At 39.3% G+C, this 19,108-nt stretch overlaps 2 protein-coding genes across 2 annotated transcripts in view; both read right to left on the reverse strand.

Annotated features, from left to right (window-relative positions):
- LOC146359210 (dystonin-like) overlaps window positions 1–19,108 on the reverse strand; it is a 422,334-nt gene that overhangs the window by 167,449 nt on the left and 235,777 nt on the right. Inside the window, exons 36-39 of the mRNA XM_084826836.1 lie at window positions 16,708–16,806; window positions 10,456–13,146; window positions 5,493–5,627; window positions 931–1,019 (exon numbers count right to left, since the gene is read on the reverse strand). Coding sequence (XP_084682962.1) covers window positions 931–1,019; window positions 5,493–5,627; window positions 10,456–13,146; window positions 16,708–16,806 — 3,014 coding nt within the window. The remainder of the gene's footprint in view (window positions 1–930; window positions 1,020–5,492; window positions 5,628–10,455; window positions 13,147–16,707; window positions 16,807–19,108) is intronic.
- On the reverse strand, window positions 5,743–10,267 carry LOC146359212 (desmoplakin-like). Its single transcript, XM_084826837.1, has one exon. It carries the CDS (start codon window positions 8,982–8,984, stop codon window positions 7,224–7,226), a length of 1,761 nt encoding a protein of 586 aa, XP_084682963.1. The 5' UTR covers window positions 8,985–10,267; the 3' UTR covers window positions 5,743–7,223.

The following is a 19,108-nucleotide window of genomic DNA, read 5'->3' on the forward strand; positions in this document are numbered from 1 at the left end:
AGAAAACTGGGAGGCCTGCTCACATAAACTCGGTATGTATAGTGGCATTCCCAGGAAACTCTGGATTGGTATATCACCAAAGTACCTTTATTAGGCCAACACAAAGGTAAAAAACATACTGTGCAAACTTTTGCGTTCTCCAGAATTCTTCATCAGGCAACATGGAAAACAAAGTAAAAAGAGGTTGGGGGAGGAAAACGGCTAGTTCGTATGATCAAATGAGTCCGAGCGGCATGGCTTGTTTGAGGGGGAAACAACCCTCAAATAACCCTACAACAGGCTATGGGGTTATTTGAAGGTTGTTTTCCCCTTCAACAAGCCATGCCAGTTCGGATAACATGACAAGCCATGCCTGGGCGGGTAAGTAGGGAAATGGCAGCTGACACGGGTCGCCAATTATTTGAGCATGCGAACTGAGTCAATAAGTGGCTGATGTACAAACCATGGAGTCTGCATTTGGTTACAGTCTTAAGATGGAAAGTGAGACGAGGCAACATTCATTCAAATTAAGCTTTACCGGGTATAGAGATGGGTTCAAGTTGCACCCAGGACCGTCCCAAGGGTATGTTTCTTCTTCCCAGCAACCCTTGGATCTCTCCTTCCACTTTCCATCTTAAGACTGCAACCAAATGCAGACTCCATGGCTTGAACATCAGCCATTTTTTTCCTTCCTCCTTCCCCCCACTTTTTGCTGTCTTTACCATCTTGCCAGATGAAAAGATGAGAACTCAAAATTTTACACAGTATTTGAGCTTTGAGATGGCCTAATAAAGGTACTATGGTGATTTGGATTTCAGAATTTTTCTTTTGGCCAACATGGTTACCTTTGCGTTTTGAATTGGTATAGTTAAATGTGCAGGCAGATAGGAAAAAAATCTTATTCATCTTCACATTACTAATTTTAAAATATGATAACGATAATGAACATACTTATCACCATGTTTTGCTAAAAATGACTGCGTTGTTTGCAAAGCCTCTAATATCTGTTCTTTCTTGGTTGATATTTCATCAGGAGAAATCTGAAAAACATGAAGTTATATTTAAATTTCTACAACTCCATTCTGGACATAGGCAAAAGAGGAACAGCAAATGTCGTTTACCATAAAGGATAAAGCAAAAAGGTTAAGCAAAACAAAAAAGGGGTGGGCAGTTGTGGGCGTTTCAATAATGAATGACACAGTGTATTTTAATAATAGGAGTAATTTTATAAAATATACCGCTAATCCATTTTATCCTTTACCAAACTTGTTCCTTAATAATGAGCCTGATAGCCCAATCCTATGTCTACTCAGAAGTAAGCCCCATTTAGTTCAATTGGACTTATTCTCAGATAAGTGTTAAGGCTGCAATCCTGTACCGATTCCTTGGGAGTAAGCTCCAATTAATTACATAAGACATACTTCTGAGTACACATGTATCGGACTATGCTGTCAAAACCATACCTGGTTATGAAAGTAGTGTCACAATAACATTACGTTTACAGTAGGTTACTGGTGGCATGCTAAGCATGATTAATTTTGCATGTAAACAAAGATATACACTGTATTAGCTATTCTTCTTTTGAACAATTTTATTCTAAATTGTCCTGGTCTTTGTTTTAGGCAGTTTGTAAATAAGTCCATCCTACCTAGAACCTGGGCATGTAGCATCCCCTTTAAAATAATTGTTTTGACATGTATATCCTCTATATACCCTGCAACCGACGATGTCTGTGAAATTCAAAAGCTTGTGTTTCCAGCATCTTAAACGTTACCTAGTCCAATAAAATATATCACCTAACTTACTTTGTGGGCTTGTTTTCTGGGACCAGCATGACTATCTAAATTCTGTTCTTTTATTTTTGTCTTATTCCAAGTCAGAAGTTCTTAAACTATATCAAATGAGAGCTTTGCCTATTGGGCTGTATAGAAATGTAATAAATAATTAATCAAATAAACTTAAGTGTTCCTAAACCAAGAACAAAACAAAATAAAATTGTAGCTTGTCAAATTTAATCAGAGGTGAAGAAGGGAGGTTGAAGTAATTCTGATCTATCTTGCCTCAGCATGGATTGCAGATCAAAAGGGATGACAAGAAGCACTGCTCCGTAATATGCCTTCTGGTCCTGGATAATTTCTAAAGGGCAATGTGAGTGACTTTCCCTTCACTGCTACTGTTAAGACTAGTTTCCACACAACATTGGCAGCTTGAAAACTGTACAGATGGAACAAAATGGGGAGGACTCCTAACATGAGGGGGAAGGCCCGATAGGTCTAATTTATTGATTTACATGGCACTTTTCCACCATAGTGATTCCCCGATGCCTTACTGCAGCCTTGCTCCCTCTTATCCTATAGAATTGACAGAAGTGAAACTGATTAGGCCAGATCTGGTCTAGCACATTTCATTCCAAAGAGAAACATTGCATTTTCTCCCTTTTTGAAGTGCTACAAGAATACATATATGGATATATGGAAGTGCATCTATATTTTCATGTTCTAATTTAAAAAATCACGTTATAATAATTACAAAATTGGTTTGGGCACTGGGAGAGGTATGTCTTGTTCACTGTGGTCACCATCCAATAGATGCTCACAACAATACACTTACATTCCAGTAATGCTGGTTATGCATCTAGAGAGGCTTGTTTCAGCTTTTCCAGCATATAACATTCAGCTCTATCAATACTAAAACCCTTATCTGAACAGAGATTATGACAGGTTGGACACATTGTTGTTGTGGTTGTTGTTTTACTACAGACCAGCTGTCTCCAAACTGGTGCCCTCCAAATCCCATCAGCCCCAGCAAGAATGGTCAGAGGTCAGGAATGCTGGAAGTTCTAGTCCTAAACATCTGTAAGGTACCAGGTTGGGGAAGGCTGCTATAGACCACAACAGCTCTACAATATCACTCTGGCTGGCCAGGGAATGATGGGAGTTGTAGGACATTTTTTCTGTCTAAGCATACAAAGGATTATAACCAAAGTATCTGAAAACCGATCGGCCTGAAAGATCCCAATGAAATAAAAAGCTACTAAAAATGGCCTCATAGGGAATATTTGTGATGAGGAAGAGCTGCTGTCATTGGCTGTGCTTCTTTGAGGCTTTCAGCTTTATTTTTTCCCCAAAACACTGTCCTCATGCTGCATCACAAGCTATTTTTAAATTAAGGCATTTGTCCATGTAAGTGTGTGTATGTTCTGGTGGCACATGTCTTACATCACTGAGAGTATTTTAAACTATGCGAGTTACTGATACTCAAAATGCTTCCCTTACAAGGGCTACTTAGCATGCTGGGTAACTCACAATTTACTGTCATTGTCAAGAAATCAAAAAGACAGCGGTATGATCCTGCTGACCTATTTTAACATAGAATTACAAGGCAATACTATGGCTCATTCTAGGAAGGCCTACACTGAAATACAAAGCACAGCAAATAGTTTTGCAGTTGTGATATAGCTCTCATATTCCCTGGCCTTAGACAGCAGCAGAAACAGCCATAGAGAACACAAAAGTCCCTCTTCTTTCTCTATAACACTATCATGGCACTCAACTTCCATGATGCGGGCATGTTGTACCGTCTTTAAATACAGCAGTGGCTGAAGTGTGTATCCCTTCCCCACTCCTGTTCCTGAGGGTGCTTATGTACATTTTTACAGTCTCCAGGACAGTGCAATTGTGTACCATCTACAGCTGGACGATACAGCTTATCATCCACAAGGAAACTCTAATTTGCATGTGATGCTGCAGTCACTTACATTAACTTGGATTTCTCTGATGTTATAAGTATTGGACACACTCTGCTCCCAGTAAAATTGATCAACTCTAGGAAGCAATTTGAACCCAAAGCTATTGAACTGCTTCTTGGTCACAGTAGTCTAGCATAATGAAAACAGAATCCAGGAAGTATTGTTTTTGTATTTATGGAATGCTGCAGGTATGGGCTATTCCAATGGACTGTACTCAGTGTGTGTGTCTGTCTGTCCACCTGTCCGTCCGTCCCTGCTACTGCACCTCTGCTAGTTGTGTTGTGTCCACAAGACCTACCACTAGCCAACAGGAAGCTAATGCTTCCTAAAACAACCCTGGAAACAAGCAGAAGCACCTGTTTCTGTAATGGGACAGGTCAGCAGAGCTCCCTTGTTAGCTCTACTGTCCTGCCACATTCCAGAAATGAATGTTTCTGCCCATTTCTGGTTCTTCAGAAAGCGCTAGCTTCTTCTTGGCTAGCAGTAAGTCCCATTAGTGCATGGACAGTACTGATACTGCCCAAAATGTTTTGTTCATTGCTGAGATTTTCTCTAGAAATCATACAATTAGATGTGTATGGGTCTCAGTAGTGTACAATTTCATCTTGCATTACTTATATTTGCACCATGTGTTCAAGGTGGATAGGCATATGGACTCATTAAAAAGTGGATCTTATGATAAAGAAAAAAGGACATTTTAGATTATAATAGTACTGAAGAAAATCTGAGTATATGCAAAGGGTACAGTACCATATCATCAGCTACACTTTCAAATTATTTTGCTGGCACAGCACTGACTATAGATTTTCAGGGCTTGGACTGGAAGATTCTCTCTCTCTCTCTCTCTCTCTCATAATCTCTGATCCCCCTCCCCCAATAATTACATGGGGGTTTAACATTTGAATAGGGTGTGTGTGCATAAAATACAATCCATATTAAGTCCAAATTGTTGAGTTAATAACCCTCCTTTAAAAACTCCAAGAATCAATTGTATGATTTGGGCTGATAATCATTGGATTGTATGTACGTATATTAGAACTATGGGTAGCATCCAATACGGGCCATGCACACCTGGCCAGCCCTGCTGGCCCCGGTCCGTGTGCAACCGCAATATAGCTTTTCTTGGGTCAAGCCCTGATGCAAACGAAAACGCTGGTTTCTGAAAGGGGCACAACCTGCCCCTCCCAGAAACCGATATTTTCGCTCACGTCAGGGTTTGCTCCAGGAAGTGCTATATTGTGGCTGGGTATGAACCGGGGCTGGTGGGGCTGGGGATGCGCAGACCAGGACCCGGCAAGGCTGAGCACATATGCACAGCCCCTATCGGATACTACCCTATATGTCTACAGAAGGAGATCCAGGGGAGGGGCAGGCACTCCTGGTGGGAGAATTAGGATGGCACAACCTTGCTCCCTACCTTTGGTAAGGAAAAGGTAAGGGAAAGTATAATCTAAATGTTTTTACTTTTTATCTTGGATGTCATTTTGAACATAGCCTTTCAGGTAAGTGAATGATAGATTTAAATAAAAATACTATTATGTATATTAAAATTGTTTTTAACATTTTTACACAATCAAAATGGTTTTGCTGGGTACAATATAGGACAGACATTCCATGTTCCTTGTGTTCATAAAGCTTGTCGCTGTGGAAGAAATGAATGAATGTGCTTTGGGCACATATGGCTTTTTAGCAGACACAAAGAACAAGACCAAGTGACACATGTCCATGCATCTGGTGCCATCTATTCCAAGTAGCATTTTAATACCTGTTCCTTAAGCAAATCTGCTTTTTCAGGCTGTTCTCTTCCACCTTTGCTGAGGCTCTTGGTGATGTTTGACACCCATTTCAGTAAATCCCCAGCTTTTTCAACATGTTCTTTCTTTTCCTCTTCCACTGACTTCTGATGAACAATGAGCATTGTAAAAATATATATTTAAAACTGCGGTGACATTAAGTTATAGTCACACAGAAACACAATCACATCATCAAGAATTTTACTGCCAAAGATGCCAGATTTAGAGAAGCTTGCTTTTATTTTTTTATCCCAGTTACTATCATATTCTTATGCAGAATTTTTTTAAAAAAATAACCATTAACAATTGTAAAAAGCATTAACCAAAACGATTCATTCAAAACACCTGCAAAAGTCAAAATAGTCATTATGATACATATTAACACATTCATATATATACAGTTGACTGAATTCACATGGCAGAAACCTCCCAACCACCACAGCATAAGTAAAATCTAAACAAGTGTTTGTATACATAACTCTTCAAATTGTGGCCTTTGCATTAGATGTATACCCAAACCTGGATATCATACTGTTGAAGAGGTTGCTAAATTTTATCAGTATAAAATACTCATAGGCTTTGCAGTCAACATAGCTTTTTACATGTTTGCCATTTAAGATGCACGAATTACCATGTTTTAACAATTCCATAGTCAACTCTATTGATAATTTCAGGTTTTATTTTCAAAAATCTAAAGTATCTATCATGAGACAAAATATAGGGCGAAAATAGAAAAATAATAAACATGTAACAAAAGTCAAAAGTTTCCTCTGAAATTTCCAGTCACTGCATGTGTTAAATTCTTATAACTTAGGATGCAATCTTATATATATTTACTGGGTAGTAAGCAGTAGGACTTACTTCCATGTAAAAATGCCTAAGACTGCACTATGAGAAAAATGCTAAAGCTTAGTGACGGACTCCCCACCACATTAAACTTTGCACCTGCAAACACACATCTTTTCAAATATTTATGACACTGGTCTATGAATCTTCACAGGTTTACTTGCATGCATTTTATTAATCAGATGAATATGGGCACAACCCAGCCGAATGTAAGCACTCAAGTGCCACTGATTTCATCGGGAGAATTTACAAGCTTGGCTCCCTACTTAACTTTGGTTGAACTATAAATATTGTTTGCAGGATTGTATTGCTTCATGTTGATATGAGATATTTACTTTTGAAGATTTTCCAAGATCAGTCAGAATGGCAAAAAAACACCACCACCCTGAACACAAACGTACAACACGTTACTATCACAATGATCCCAGTTTTACATTTTAAAACACAGTAAGTGGTTGATATCATTTATACACAGCAGATGCACCATCCAGACATTAGGTCTCAATTATTTTAATAAGAGAAAGGTTGAGCAGTAGCATAAATTTTCCATTGAAATCAATGGGATATTAAAACGTTTAACTTTGACCAAATTGTGCTTCAGGGCTAGAGATGTAGAGCAGCACTAAATCTAGCATATGCAGAAAACTATACATAAGCAAAGCCAAAATGCTTCGCCCAAAATGCTTTGCCCAGGAGCCCTATTCTACAACCTAATGAAACCACAGGGCATAAATTATTGCATTCATTTTAATAACTTACCGCCCAACCCTATACATGTCTACTCAGCAGTACATCCCATTGAATTCAATGGGGCTTGGTGACAGGTTATAGAATCATAGCCCTAAGTTGTTAAATCGTCACTGTGTGGAAAAATATAGTCTAGAAATTCCTGAAGAAATTACCTCAGCTGCTTCTAGTAATCGTAGCCCTGTGTGGCAGTCAAAAACAGCTCTTTCAAGGGCTTCTTTATATGTTAATTTCTTTTTTGTCTTAGGACATGTAATACTTTTTAGGTAAAACTTGTCATCTTTCATCTTTGTAGCAGTGACAGCATCAACAATACCATTCTTAATAGCTTTTTCCATTGATAATCTAGAATGAGATTTGGGATCTATCAACCCGCCAGTCAAATGCTGATACTGTAGGCAGCGACTGCCCATTTCTTTGTCTAGGACATTTATATTCATTGCTTCAGTGGCCGATATGGGAGAGTTTGATATGGGATGAATAATTCCAGTGAAGACCAATTCACACTGCTGGAGGTGCTTGGCAGATGCCTCATCAATTAGCTCCCTTTGGAAGGCCTCTCCCACACTATATCTCTTCCCAGTAAAGGGATCAATTACACCTCCTGTACTGGCTTGTGCTTCTAGGCATCTCAGTGCTGTGATTCTATCTACCAGGTTCTTGCGAGAAGCTTTCAGAACAGGTATTCTCTCATTTGTCTCAGACATCCAGATACCAGCAATTGGACTGGTCAGATCCGTACGTGGTTTGGAATTACTCAACAAAACGTCACCAAGCTCATTGGCTGTGATTTCCCCTTCCTTGTATTTACTGACCAGCATTCTGTCAATTTTACCATCAGCTAATGCCTCATCAATATTGAACTGCATTCCAGTTTTCAGATCTGTCAGCAAAAGGTAAGAGTTTCCATGGGAATCAAAGCACGTGGATTCTTTCCACTGAAATTCCTGTCCTGATAGTTCAAGATAGGTACTTTTGTCTATCAGGGCCTTTTTATAAGCTTCATATGAGGTCATTTCTGCTCCGGTTTTAATGTCAACTACAGATAATTTATGCACTTTTTCTGCAGATGGAGCGGTTACTTTTCTCTCCCCAACAGGGAGTAGGAAGCATTTGCTATCTATATCAAATAAACATAGCTTCAGCAAATCATTATAATACATGGCTTGTCTATTATTGGGATTCTGAAAGCATTTTTGATTACTGGAAGGTTCATGTAAAAATTTCAGAATGGTGTTATTCAGCAAACCCATTTCTACCGCAACTTCAGGAGGAATACGAACACTTCTCACGGGGTCAATAACTCCTCCGCATGCAATCTGAGCTTCAATAATATTTTTACCTTTCTGCCTGTCAAGGACTCTGGTTTCGATTGCTTGATAAACAGAGAGCTTTTTCCCATAAAAAATATATCCTAAAACTGCTTTTTCTGCCTCAAGAAGCCTGCCTTTGTATTCATAATCTACAAGTCCCTTGATGACGGAATCATCAACAGAGCACTTTTGACCTGTTGCAGGATCAATAATAAAACCAGTGGCAGCCTGGGCTTCTAACAGTGCTAACACTGATGCGTTTTCTATTATTCTTTGCTTAGCTGCAGAAGCAAATGATATCTTCTCTTTGCTTGATTCAATGTATAACCCAGCTATTGCAGTAGGCTTGGTTAAAAAAGTCTCAAGATCTTTTTGAACCTCAGCAATGGCCTTCTTTCCTGAATGGAGCTGTTCAACTGTGCTCATGTCTAGAAGTTTAACTTCGATCAACTGCTTGGCAGATACATCATTTCGGAGACCTTGAAATTTGATATTATCATATTCAGAAGGAATCATATTGACCTCCTTCCCTTGCCTTTCCTCTAAGATAGAACTCATCTTTGATATATCTTCACTCCTAAACCCTTCTGATGGCCTGTATCCCTCAAGCAGTCTTCCTTCTTTACCAAGTTTCTTGCCATTTTCTTGATCTAATGTAGTAACTTCAACATGTACACCATAGTGCTTGTCGGTCACTATCTGTAAATAGGAATGTTTTTGACATAATGAAGGATATTATATTTATAAAGTAGGATTACATTATTAATCTAGCCCATAACCAGGAAAACATGCAGAGTATGAACAGTCAACTTGAAGAAATCCAACAACTTAGCCAACAACTAAGAATCAGCCAACTTTATTAGCATTAACAATATGGAAGATATTTAAGCAGGGAAGTTGAATGGAAACATAGCAAAGAGTAAAAATAGAAAGTAGCTCTTCTGAATTTTGCAGTGTAAGACTACAATTAGAGGTCATTATGCCTTCTAATAGAGAACTCAGGTGGTGAGTGTGTATAAGACTGTAGTCAAAACCGGGCCACTGAGAAATAACAGTGTGGTATCAGTATACCCAGCAAAGACAAAGGTTTACAGAAGTACCAAAAAATCTTTTTTTAAGGTCTGAGGGGAAAAACAACCCAATGAAGACTGAGCGTTCTTAGCGACGGAACAGAGAGTGACAACTAGGAAAAGAAAGGAATACGGAAGGGGTTTGTCAACAGTAGAATGACCTTCTTGGAGGGAAAGCGCGTTGGAACCCTGAACAGGAGCTCTCTTTTTAGGAGTGAGAATATACTACAATATTGAGTGGAAAGTTCCACCTGTAAACGTGTAATGCAAATGTGAAGAACGTGATTTGTGCGTTTCTATCTTCATTCTCGGAAAACATCTACCCACTTACAGTAGCAAGCAAGCTGTGCAATTATACAGATAACTCTCGGGCTCTTCTGGACCACAGTCATTGTTCTGCAGTTTCACAGGGAACCCTTGAACTCTATGTTGTACACCTAATGTATAATTCATATTTGAAATACATAGGCCAGCCTGCAACACAGCAGACCATAGGGTAGAACTACATATTTTGCTTCCAATTCAGGTTTTAATGAAAACACAAGTCTGGAACTCCTGCAACATGTTTGTGGCGGTGGGAGGGAATGGGATTGGTGGGGAGGGAATGAGTTAAGTGTGCCTCCTTCTGTTTGCTGTTTTTCCCTTGCAAATTTCCCCCCTTCTGACACCATTTTGGAGTGGAGAAGTACACTGCGCTGCATATTAGGTACCTGCTTTTAATAAAAGGGAAACCTTTTTTGGGGGGGACACGACTTTGTGTTCCAGTTTCTGGATCTGCACGTATCTTTTGGGTATATAATATATGTCTGTACATATCTTCTGTAAAATGTTTAAGAATGTTTTTGATGTTGTTGCATCAGATAAGATGAAAACATAGAAATATAACAGAAAAGCATTAGGAATAATAAGAACAGAAAGCAACCCCCTCCCCCCAAGCAATATCAAATTGTACGATGTACCTCCGATGGATGCAGTTGCTTCCCTAATCCCATTTCATAACTGTCTTCATGACTGGAACTGAGGAATTTGCTGTCTCTCAATTTATCTATTTCTGAAATTCCTGTGACAGGGTTGTTCTGATCAATGGTTAACTCAAACTGTGTGCTTGTCTGGGAAACATACTCAGCATAGGATTGTTGGCCTATCCCATTTTCCAGTGAGTGGGTTACTCCAGACAGCTGAAATGGCTTCTCAAGTGGCAATGAATCAGTAGCAACCACTTGTAATTTTGGTACAACCAACTCAGATTTGCGCCCTGGACTGCTGATTTCAATTTGTCTTCTTCTTAATAAAGGAGAAGTACTCGCACAGAGGTTACGTTGTTCAAAATCTCTTGGGGAGGTGTCTCCTAGGTAACTAAACCCATTTCCCTTCCACCCAAAGTCTAACTGGATGTTTTTTTTGTTTATCTCGTTCTGAAACAAGCGCAACTGATTGCAGTGCTCCCTTTTCTGCAGGTCTATTTGGTGTTTCAAGTTCTCTATCGTACGCTTCTGCATTTGTAATTCTTCTTCTAGTTTGCGATATTTCTGCAAATATTCCATTTCAGCATGCTTCCCTTGTTGTAGCTGCTCTCGACATTTCTGAAGTCGGTCTTGTAGATCTTCAATTTGAACCTTATACATTCTGATATTTTCTTGAGCCATATGCCTTTCTTGCTGTAGAGTGATGCATTCCATCCTTATGCCTGATATGTCATTTTCAGCAATGTTGTGTGATTCCAAGAGTTTTTCAAATTTCTTCCTAAACTCTTCTGCAGAATGCTTAAACTTAATTGACTCTTCCTGAAGCAAAGCTACCTTTTTGCGTGCCATCTGTTCATCTAAGGTCTTCTGGTGGAAATCATCTTGCAACTTCTTCATCTTGCTATTGAGCTCTTGAACATGGGCTTGCTGCTGCTGGATTTTCTGCTCACTCATCTTCATTTCCATAGTGAATGTACTCAACTGGGTACTTAGGTTCCTTACCTCCATCTCCGCATTCATGTTATAAGCATTCTCCCTGTCACATTTCTGCTTAAACTCATTGACTACATCTTTTGTTTTTATTAACTCATCCTCTAGTCTCTTGATTTTATCCAAATGCTCTTGTTCAGTTATTATCTGCTTGTGCAGTTGTTCATTTGTGACACGTAGCTGCTCTTTGAAGCTTTCAACCAGAGCTTTTAATTCATCATTTTTTCTGTCAATTATTTGTCTCTCGATAATTATCTTCTCTGATTCAGTCCGTACATCAGTCATCATTATTTTGGTCTCACTATTCAATCTAGAAAGCTCCTCAACCCTTTGTTTCAATTTTTCTACCAAGTGATTGCTATTGGCTAAATCATCATTCAGCCTTTGAATCTTCAGCTGGCTTTCTTTTTCTTCTCTTGTCTTTTGAATAAATTGTTCCTGCAATTTTCTGAATTGCTCCTGCAAGTTGCTTGCTTCTCCTTTGCATGAAATAGTTCTCTGCTCAGCTATCAATTTTTCTTGCTGAAGTGAAGTGATTTGTGAATTTAACTGCTGAACAGTAACTTCAATTTGTGTGTGTGTTCTAGCCAGCTCCTCCAGCTCCCTCTTTAATTGTGCCTTTTCCTTTTGAAGAGACCTCGACTCTTCTTGATACTTCATATTTATCTTTTTAAGCTCCATGGCTTCTTGCATCACCTCTTCAACTTTGCCTGTGGTTTTGTGCAGCTGCCTGTCAAGTTCTTTCAGTTGCTCCAGGTATCCTTGCTCTACCAGTTCTTTCTGATCCAGCTCTATTTTAAGGCACCTGAGAGAATTATTGGCATCATCTAGTTTTTCTTTTAGTAAACGAGCCTTCTCTTCAGAGGATGCATTCTGCAGCTCAAGTTCATTCAGTTCATATTTTAAATCTTTAATTATTTTTTCAGACTTCTTATTGGCAAATGTTAGTTCATCTACAAGCTGCTGGAATTCCTCTATATTCTTTATTTCTTGCTTTTCTCTGAACATGTCTGAACCTGTTGGTAACACAGTTTCTCTTCCTATTACAGTAATTTGCCTTCTAATTTCAGTTATTTCCTTTTCTCTGAACTTGTTTTTCACTAGACTACCTTGGAATTCATAGTCTTGTTCCATTTCCTTAATTACTTTCATAAGCTTTTCTTCTTCAGCAGTTTTCTTCTTCAGCTCTTCCATTAATGCTTTCTTTTGCTGCTCCAGATCTTGAAGATTTGTGTCTTTCTTTTTCAAATGTTCTTCAAAAGTCTTTCTAATAATCTTACTTTCCTCTAACTGAATTCTGAAAGCTCTGAGGTTGTCTTCAACTACACTTCTTTGAGCCTCAGCTTTCAAAGCAAGCTGTTTCACACGTTCTAACTCCTGCTCTGCAGCTTGTTTCTCTTTAGCAATATCCTCTAGTTCCATGCGATATCGCTTTGCCTCTTGTTCAGCCTTGGTTTTCTGGAGAGATAGCTCTTCAATTTTCTTCTGTTGTTTCTTCAGTTCTTTTTCTGCATCTTCCTTTGCTTTTGGAAGTTCTTCTTCCAGCTGGAACTTCTGCTTTGTCAGCTCCCTCAACATCTCCTCAAGTTCATTTATCCTTTCTATAAGTTTCCTGTTCTCATTCACTACTGCCTTTTGCTGCTGTTCCAGATCAGAATATTCGCCACGTACTAGTGCCTCTTTATTCTTTAGGATCTGAAAACGAAACCAAGATATAAGAAATATTAAATCCTATTCCTTTAAAATGTAATATTGGAAATACATTACAATTTTAATGAATGGTTGCAAATACTTACAAACTGCATCTACATTATGTCAGCATCACAGACCGAGTGATTCCCACCACCACTGACACTTCCAGAAAGCCACCATTAGTTAGCGTAAAGAGAAAGCTGCACGAAGGAATCCACCAACCGAAGTCCTCAAGAAGAATCCCTTTGTTCATTCAGGACAACAGCTGTTTCAAGGTTTGAAGCTTGCTTGCATGTGTCCTTGCTTGAAAGCTACAGAGCAACTTGTCAGCAAAACACAACATGCAAGGAAAAAGCACTCCAGCATTTTTATGGTTAGTTAAGTAAGAAAAGGAAAGTGTTTTAGTGCATATGACAAAGCATGATACAATTAGATGTTTGAAAAAAATCCTTGTAAAGCAAACAATCCTTTTAATTGTCCTTTCAATTTGTTATTGTAATTGTATGATTTTTTATATAGGAAATGGGTTTTAAAAAAAATATAAATGCTGTGTACACTGCCCTGGAATACCTTGTGGGTGAAAGGCAGTTTATAAAAATGTAAAAACAGACAACGAAACAATGACCAAGAAACCATATTTAATTAGTGAACAGGGGAGCCATGTCCTTCAGTAATAACTCTCATCCAAGCCCTTTTAGAGGTTCATAATTAGACTCTTCCCTGAACATAAACCAAGCATAAATCACTTCTTCTTCTAAAACAAGAGACCAACACAATGTTTTACCTACATTCTGTTCCAGTATCATTAACCCACCAGCAGATGCTAATGCAAAGGCAACTGTATTCCCTACTTATTTCCTACTGGATTGAATTAAATCCCTTCTAAAAACTGCAGTTAAGTGGGATCTAATATTCCAGCAGATCTCTCAGTTTACTCATGACTGCAGTAAGATTTGCTGGTATATAACACAAGATCCTGCAAAGCCACAGTTTTAAGAAATGTTAAAATTTTGTAGTTAGAATTGCACTTGTATCTTGCATCAGTGTCTACATTTTCTCTGTCAGCACCAGAGAATGGCATAGCCAGATCACTGATAATGCTCTGCATTAAACTCTCACCATACCCTTTTTTGTGATCTCCACATATTTCCTTTCTTGATTCATCTGCTAAAAGAAAGGAAAAGTTCCTCCTGTGCAAGCACCGAGTCACTACTGACCCCTAGAGGGACGCTGCTTTCGCTGGCATTTTCATGGCAGACTATAGCGGGGTGGTTTGCCATTGCCTTCCCCAGTCGTGACTACCTTTCCCCCAGCAAGCTGGGTACTCATTTTACCGACCTCGGAAGGATGGAAGGCTGAGTCGACCTAAGCTGGCTACCTGGGACCCAGCTTCCGCTGGGATCGAACTCAGGTTGTGGGGAGAGTTTTGGTTGCAATACTGCCGCCTACCACTCTGCGCCACACGAGGCTAAACATGAGCCCAAATGATCCTCCCTTGAAATTTTTTTTGCTTTGAGAATTGGCCGGCATTACACCTATCTGAATAATAATAATAATAATAATAATAATAATTTGAATTCATATTTTGATTAACGTTGTTTTGCATCATACCAGAATTTAATTCAAACATTTCTGAACCATTCTGTATAATCTGCTTTATGATATCTTCCTTAGAAACACCACAGAAACAACAATATTTTCTGGGCCTGCAGCACTTATTTGCTTGGGATTTATACAGAGTCTTTCTGGTGCAGTTGCTGTTTGAAAACTGCTGTTAGCTAGAGAAATGTTTTGCTATGTGTTTGTTTCAACCTCTTCATCAGAAAGACGCTGCCTTAGCACATGTTTTAATTGTTGCTTCATTGTCTCTTTAATTTCCCCATTGGTTTTCAGTTGCCTAGGGCATTTTTTTCTCATCTGCAATAACTAATGATTCACTTCTTCCAATATTCTCATCCTATTTTATTAGCACTCTGTGAGAGTATTTTTCTAGGCAATGGTTTTTATTCAGGCTTCCAGTATGCGATTTTTCTAAAATGCAAAAATGTTGTTCATTTGGGCTGATGCCCATGGGATAATCTCCCATCTCCTGACTTAGATTATTTATCCTCATTACTGGCTCAAAATTAGTTTCTCTACGTACTCTTGTTTTCTCCTTCAGTGGAGTGGGTCTTCTACAGTTCTCTTCATAAACAACATGCGCTATCTCCACCAGCTTTTTGTTTGCTTTCTTATTTCTCTCTTTTTCATTCATGCCATCAACAGGTTTATTGCCATTTGTATTTACAGACAGAGTGGAAAAGCCTTTTCCAAAATTGTCTGGCTGAATATTACACATCTCAGTAGTTCCTGTGACACCTTTGCTTGCATGTGGATACCTTCTTTTATCCTGTTTCCCACTACTGTTCATCCCAACATCACTACTGTACTTATATCATTATCAAAGGCAATTTATTTTCAGCAAACTCTCTGGATAGTCTGCCTTACTGCTACTAGTATCTTTGGGCTGACAGCTTTCATCTAATATTGCTTCTAATATTTTTCTAGTGGCCTTCCATCCACAGTTGCAGTGCTTCTCAAAAGCTCAGAAATTTCAGCAACTTTTACTAATTTCTGGAATTCATCAGCCAAATTCTGAATATGACACTACCGTACACATGTAAATTCAGATTTCAAGTATCCTAATCTTTGCCTTCATATTAAAAGTACTTTGTCATGTCTAGTTAATGTGTGCCAGTTCTTAATGGTACAAAGCAGCCCCAGTGCAGAGGGATAGAAATGCAAACCATTAACACCCACATTTCTGAGTGTTTATCACAAAAGCTGTGCCTACAGAAACCTCAAATGACTTCTTAAACCCCCAAGTTTTAAAAATTTTAAAATTAGGAAATGCTTCTGATGTCTTATTCCTCCACCCCAACTTTTCCTCAGATAAAGCTCTTGCAATGAATTCCCAGTTTCTTTTTAACAGGGGGAGGGGGGGGGTGTTAAAAAAAAAAAGGAGTTTAGGGATTGTCTAAGAGCAGTGGATGAGAAGAAATCTCCTTGAAAAGTTTGATTGCATGGTTAGGTGCTACTTGGGCTACTCCAGCCATTGTAATACACAGTCTTGAATGATAGAATATAGAATTCAGTTGAATAGGCCCACTCACAGAAACAGCATAATATGTTTTGGTTTTCAAGGTGACTGAGTGAACTGTCAAGTCAAAACAGCAGAGATTTTAACTCTGTTAATGGGACATCATATTTCTTGAAAGAAATTGAAGCCAACTGAAGAACCTACATAGTTAAATTCAATTCCTCCTGAAGCTTTTAATTATGGCAGTGTAACTAGAGCTATGAGTCAGGTTTAACAGGACTTCACATAAAGGATGTCATTTTTACTGGTTTCTCTGTACTTGGGAGATTTTCACAAAGAACCAATATCCCGCAATAGAATTTTAGCAAACCACAGTTGTAAAATAATAATACAATCTGTACAGTGAGATAAGAAGTTTTCGGGCCTAAAAGTATAGCTGCTAGCAAATTCTTTAATAGTGCCTTTGACAATATCTGTTGACTTACCTCTTCTTCCTCTAGCCTTTTCAGAGAGTCACCAGCAAACTTTATATACTGAGTAAGCAAGGTTACCAAAGCTGTATAGCGTGTTCGTAAATCCATGAACTGCAATGAAACACAGAGGAATGCTGTTAATCATGCTAAAATAGAATGCCACAAATATTTTTTTAAAGAAAAGAAATAATGCTGCAGAATGATTTCTGAAAGAGATCTTTTTGAAGAAGTTATTTAGAGCTCAGACTTCAGACATGTACCTTGTCTTCATGAGTCATAAAATACACCCCACATTAGAAGGATGCCCTCCCCGCAAGTCAACAGATCGTTAGAACAGTGTAACAAATATGAGATTGTGTTTGGGGGCTAGCAGGTGTAGAGATGCTCTCAGGAAAGAAAGATGAGGGACCAATTCATCACAAAATTAACCTCCTAACCATTCATACCTTAAATCACTTTTATAAATTACTATGTGGGCTGAATCCCAGTGCAGCTTTCTAAATAAAGCTTGGATATCACTCAATATGCTGTGTTAGAGGAGGGGGCTTCAGGATCCCAAAGAGGCAATACGGTTACGGCCATCTTTAGAAACACAGCCTTGCCATTAATCATGGATTATTTTCTGACTGTCATCCACAGACGCTCCTTAGACTCCATGATTATATTCAGCCTTGATTACATTAAATCTCTATATCACTGATGGGTGAACTTGCAACCTTCTCAGGGAAGAAATGCCTCTAGGCAGCCTAATTATAATTGCCGTTCCAAACTCTGGTCAATTTCATTGTTTTACTTTCGCCCTTTGTTCACTCCAATCCAGATTTTAATTTAAATTGTACACCCTGGCTGTGGTCCAAAGACCAAATGTGCAGGATCTCTTAACTCTTTAGGGCCCTCTCCCCACAATGATCCTCAAAACTGCTGTGATTTGGAAATGGGTTGGGCAAAAGTGTAGAAATCTGTGATTTTACAAATGTTAATTAACCCTTTTGAACACATTAGTTCACCTTACATCACTGGTCCATCTAATTTAGCATGGTCTATTCTGATATCTATCAGCTGTTCCCTAAGATATCAACCATAAGTTGTTCCGTCTCACTGCAGGTGTCGACGATGGAACCTGGGATCTTCTGAATGCAAAACACATGCTCTATCATTCAGCAACAGTGTCCCTTCTGAATCAGGGCTATTGGCCACAATCCATTCCACTGATGTACACCTGCAAGTCCCTTTGAGATCTATGGTGCTGAAACATGTGAAACTCTACACTGGAATAAGTCCACTCTAGGACACATAAAAAGTCAAGTTGCTTACAGGCTGTAACTGGAGTTCTTCAAGTGGTCATCTGTGCATTCACACATATGGGCTCTATGCCTGTGCGGAGCCTCAATTCAGGAAACTTCTATAACTGAGGAATTTTGGCGGGAACCCTTCCCCCACCATTACACTGTGCATATTCCAGTGGGTTCCCGCTAAAACCCTCAGTTCCAAGGAGACTGCCAATTGTAGCCCCCTAAGACCAAGGAACCCCAGTACCAACACCAAGCATGACATTGACACCAAAGCGGGGATGGTGGGTGGGTTGTGTGAATGCACAGATGGCCACTTGAAGAACTCCAGTTACAGGTAAGCAGCCTGGCTTTCTTCTTCATGGTCTCTGTGCATCACAGATATGGGCAAATAACAAGCTTACGTACCAGGAGGTGGGTTGGTGCGGTCATCGAAGAACCTTGGACAATACCGTCCGGCCAAATGAGCAGCCTCTCCTGGCTTGAACATCTAGATGATAATGCTTGATGAAGGTGGAAGGGGTAGACCAGGTTGCAGCCTGGCAGACATCCGGTATCGACACCCTTCTTTCAAACGCTACCGATGTCGCTATCGCTCTGGTTGAATGCATCTTCACTGAACCAGACAACTCCAAACCCTGCAGTTCATAAGACATCTTAATAACTTGAACTACCCAAGATGCTAAATGCTGGGAGGAGATGGGGAGTCCTTTCTTAGATCCCCCATAAGACAAACAAGTGCTGGGATTGACAAAACGATTCCATCCTAGCTTTATAGAACGCGAACATCCAAGGTATGCAGTGTCTTTTCAATCACTGTCAAGGGTGAGGCAAAAAAGGCAGGAAGAACAATATCCTGACCCAAATGAAAACTCGCAACCACCTTAGGCAGGAAAGCAGTGTCCGGATGAAGTACGACTTTGTCCCTATGAAAGCATTAAGTATGGATCATCCACTTGGAGGGCACATAACTCTCCAGAGTGTCGTGCTGACATGATGGCTACTAAAAACACAAAGAATGTGAAAATCCATTGTTGCCTGTGGCTCAAATGGTTTTTTGGTAAGCACATGCACCTCTATAGACATGCTCCATGATGGTACCGGAGGTTTTACAGGAGGAGCAA

The sequence above is a fragment of the Heloderma suspectum genome, chromosome 1, assembly GCF_057233095.1.
Source record: "Heloderma suspectum isolate Gila_16-S chromosome 1, 16-S_ref, whole genome shotgun sequence".
Taxonomy (NCBI): Eukaryota; Metazoa; Chordata; class Lepidosauria; order Squamata; family Helodermatidae; genus Heloderma; species Heloderma suspectum.

Excerpts from the sequence above, each read along its gene's own strand:
- LOC146359212 (XM_084826837.1), bottom strand. The coding sequence starts at position 8,984 with ATGAGTTCTATCTTAGAGGAAAGGCAAGGGAAGGAGGTCAATATGATT.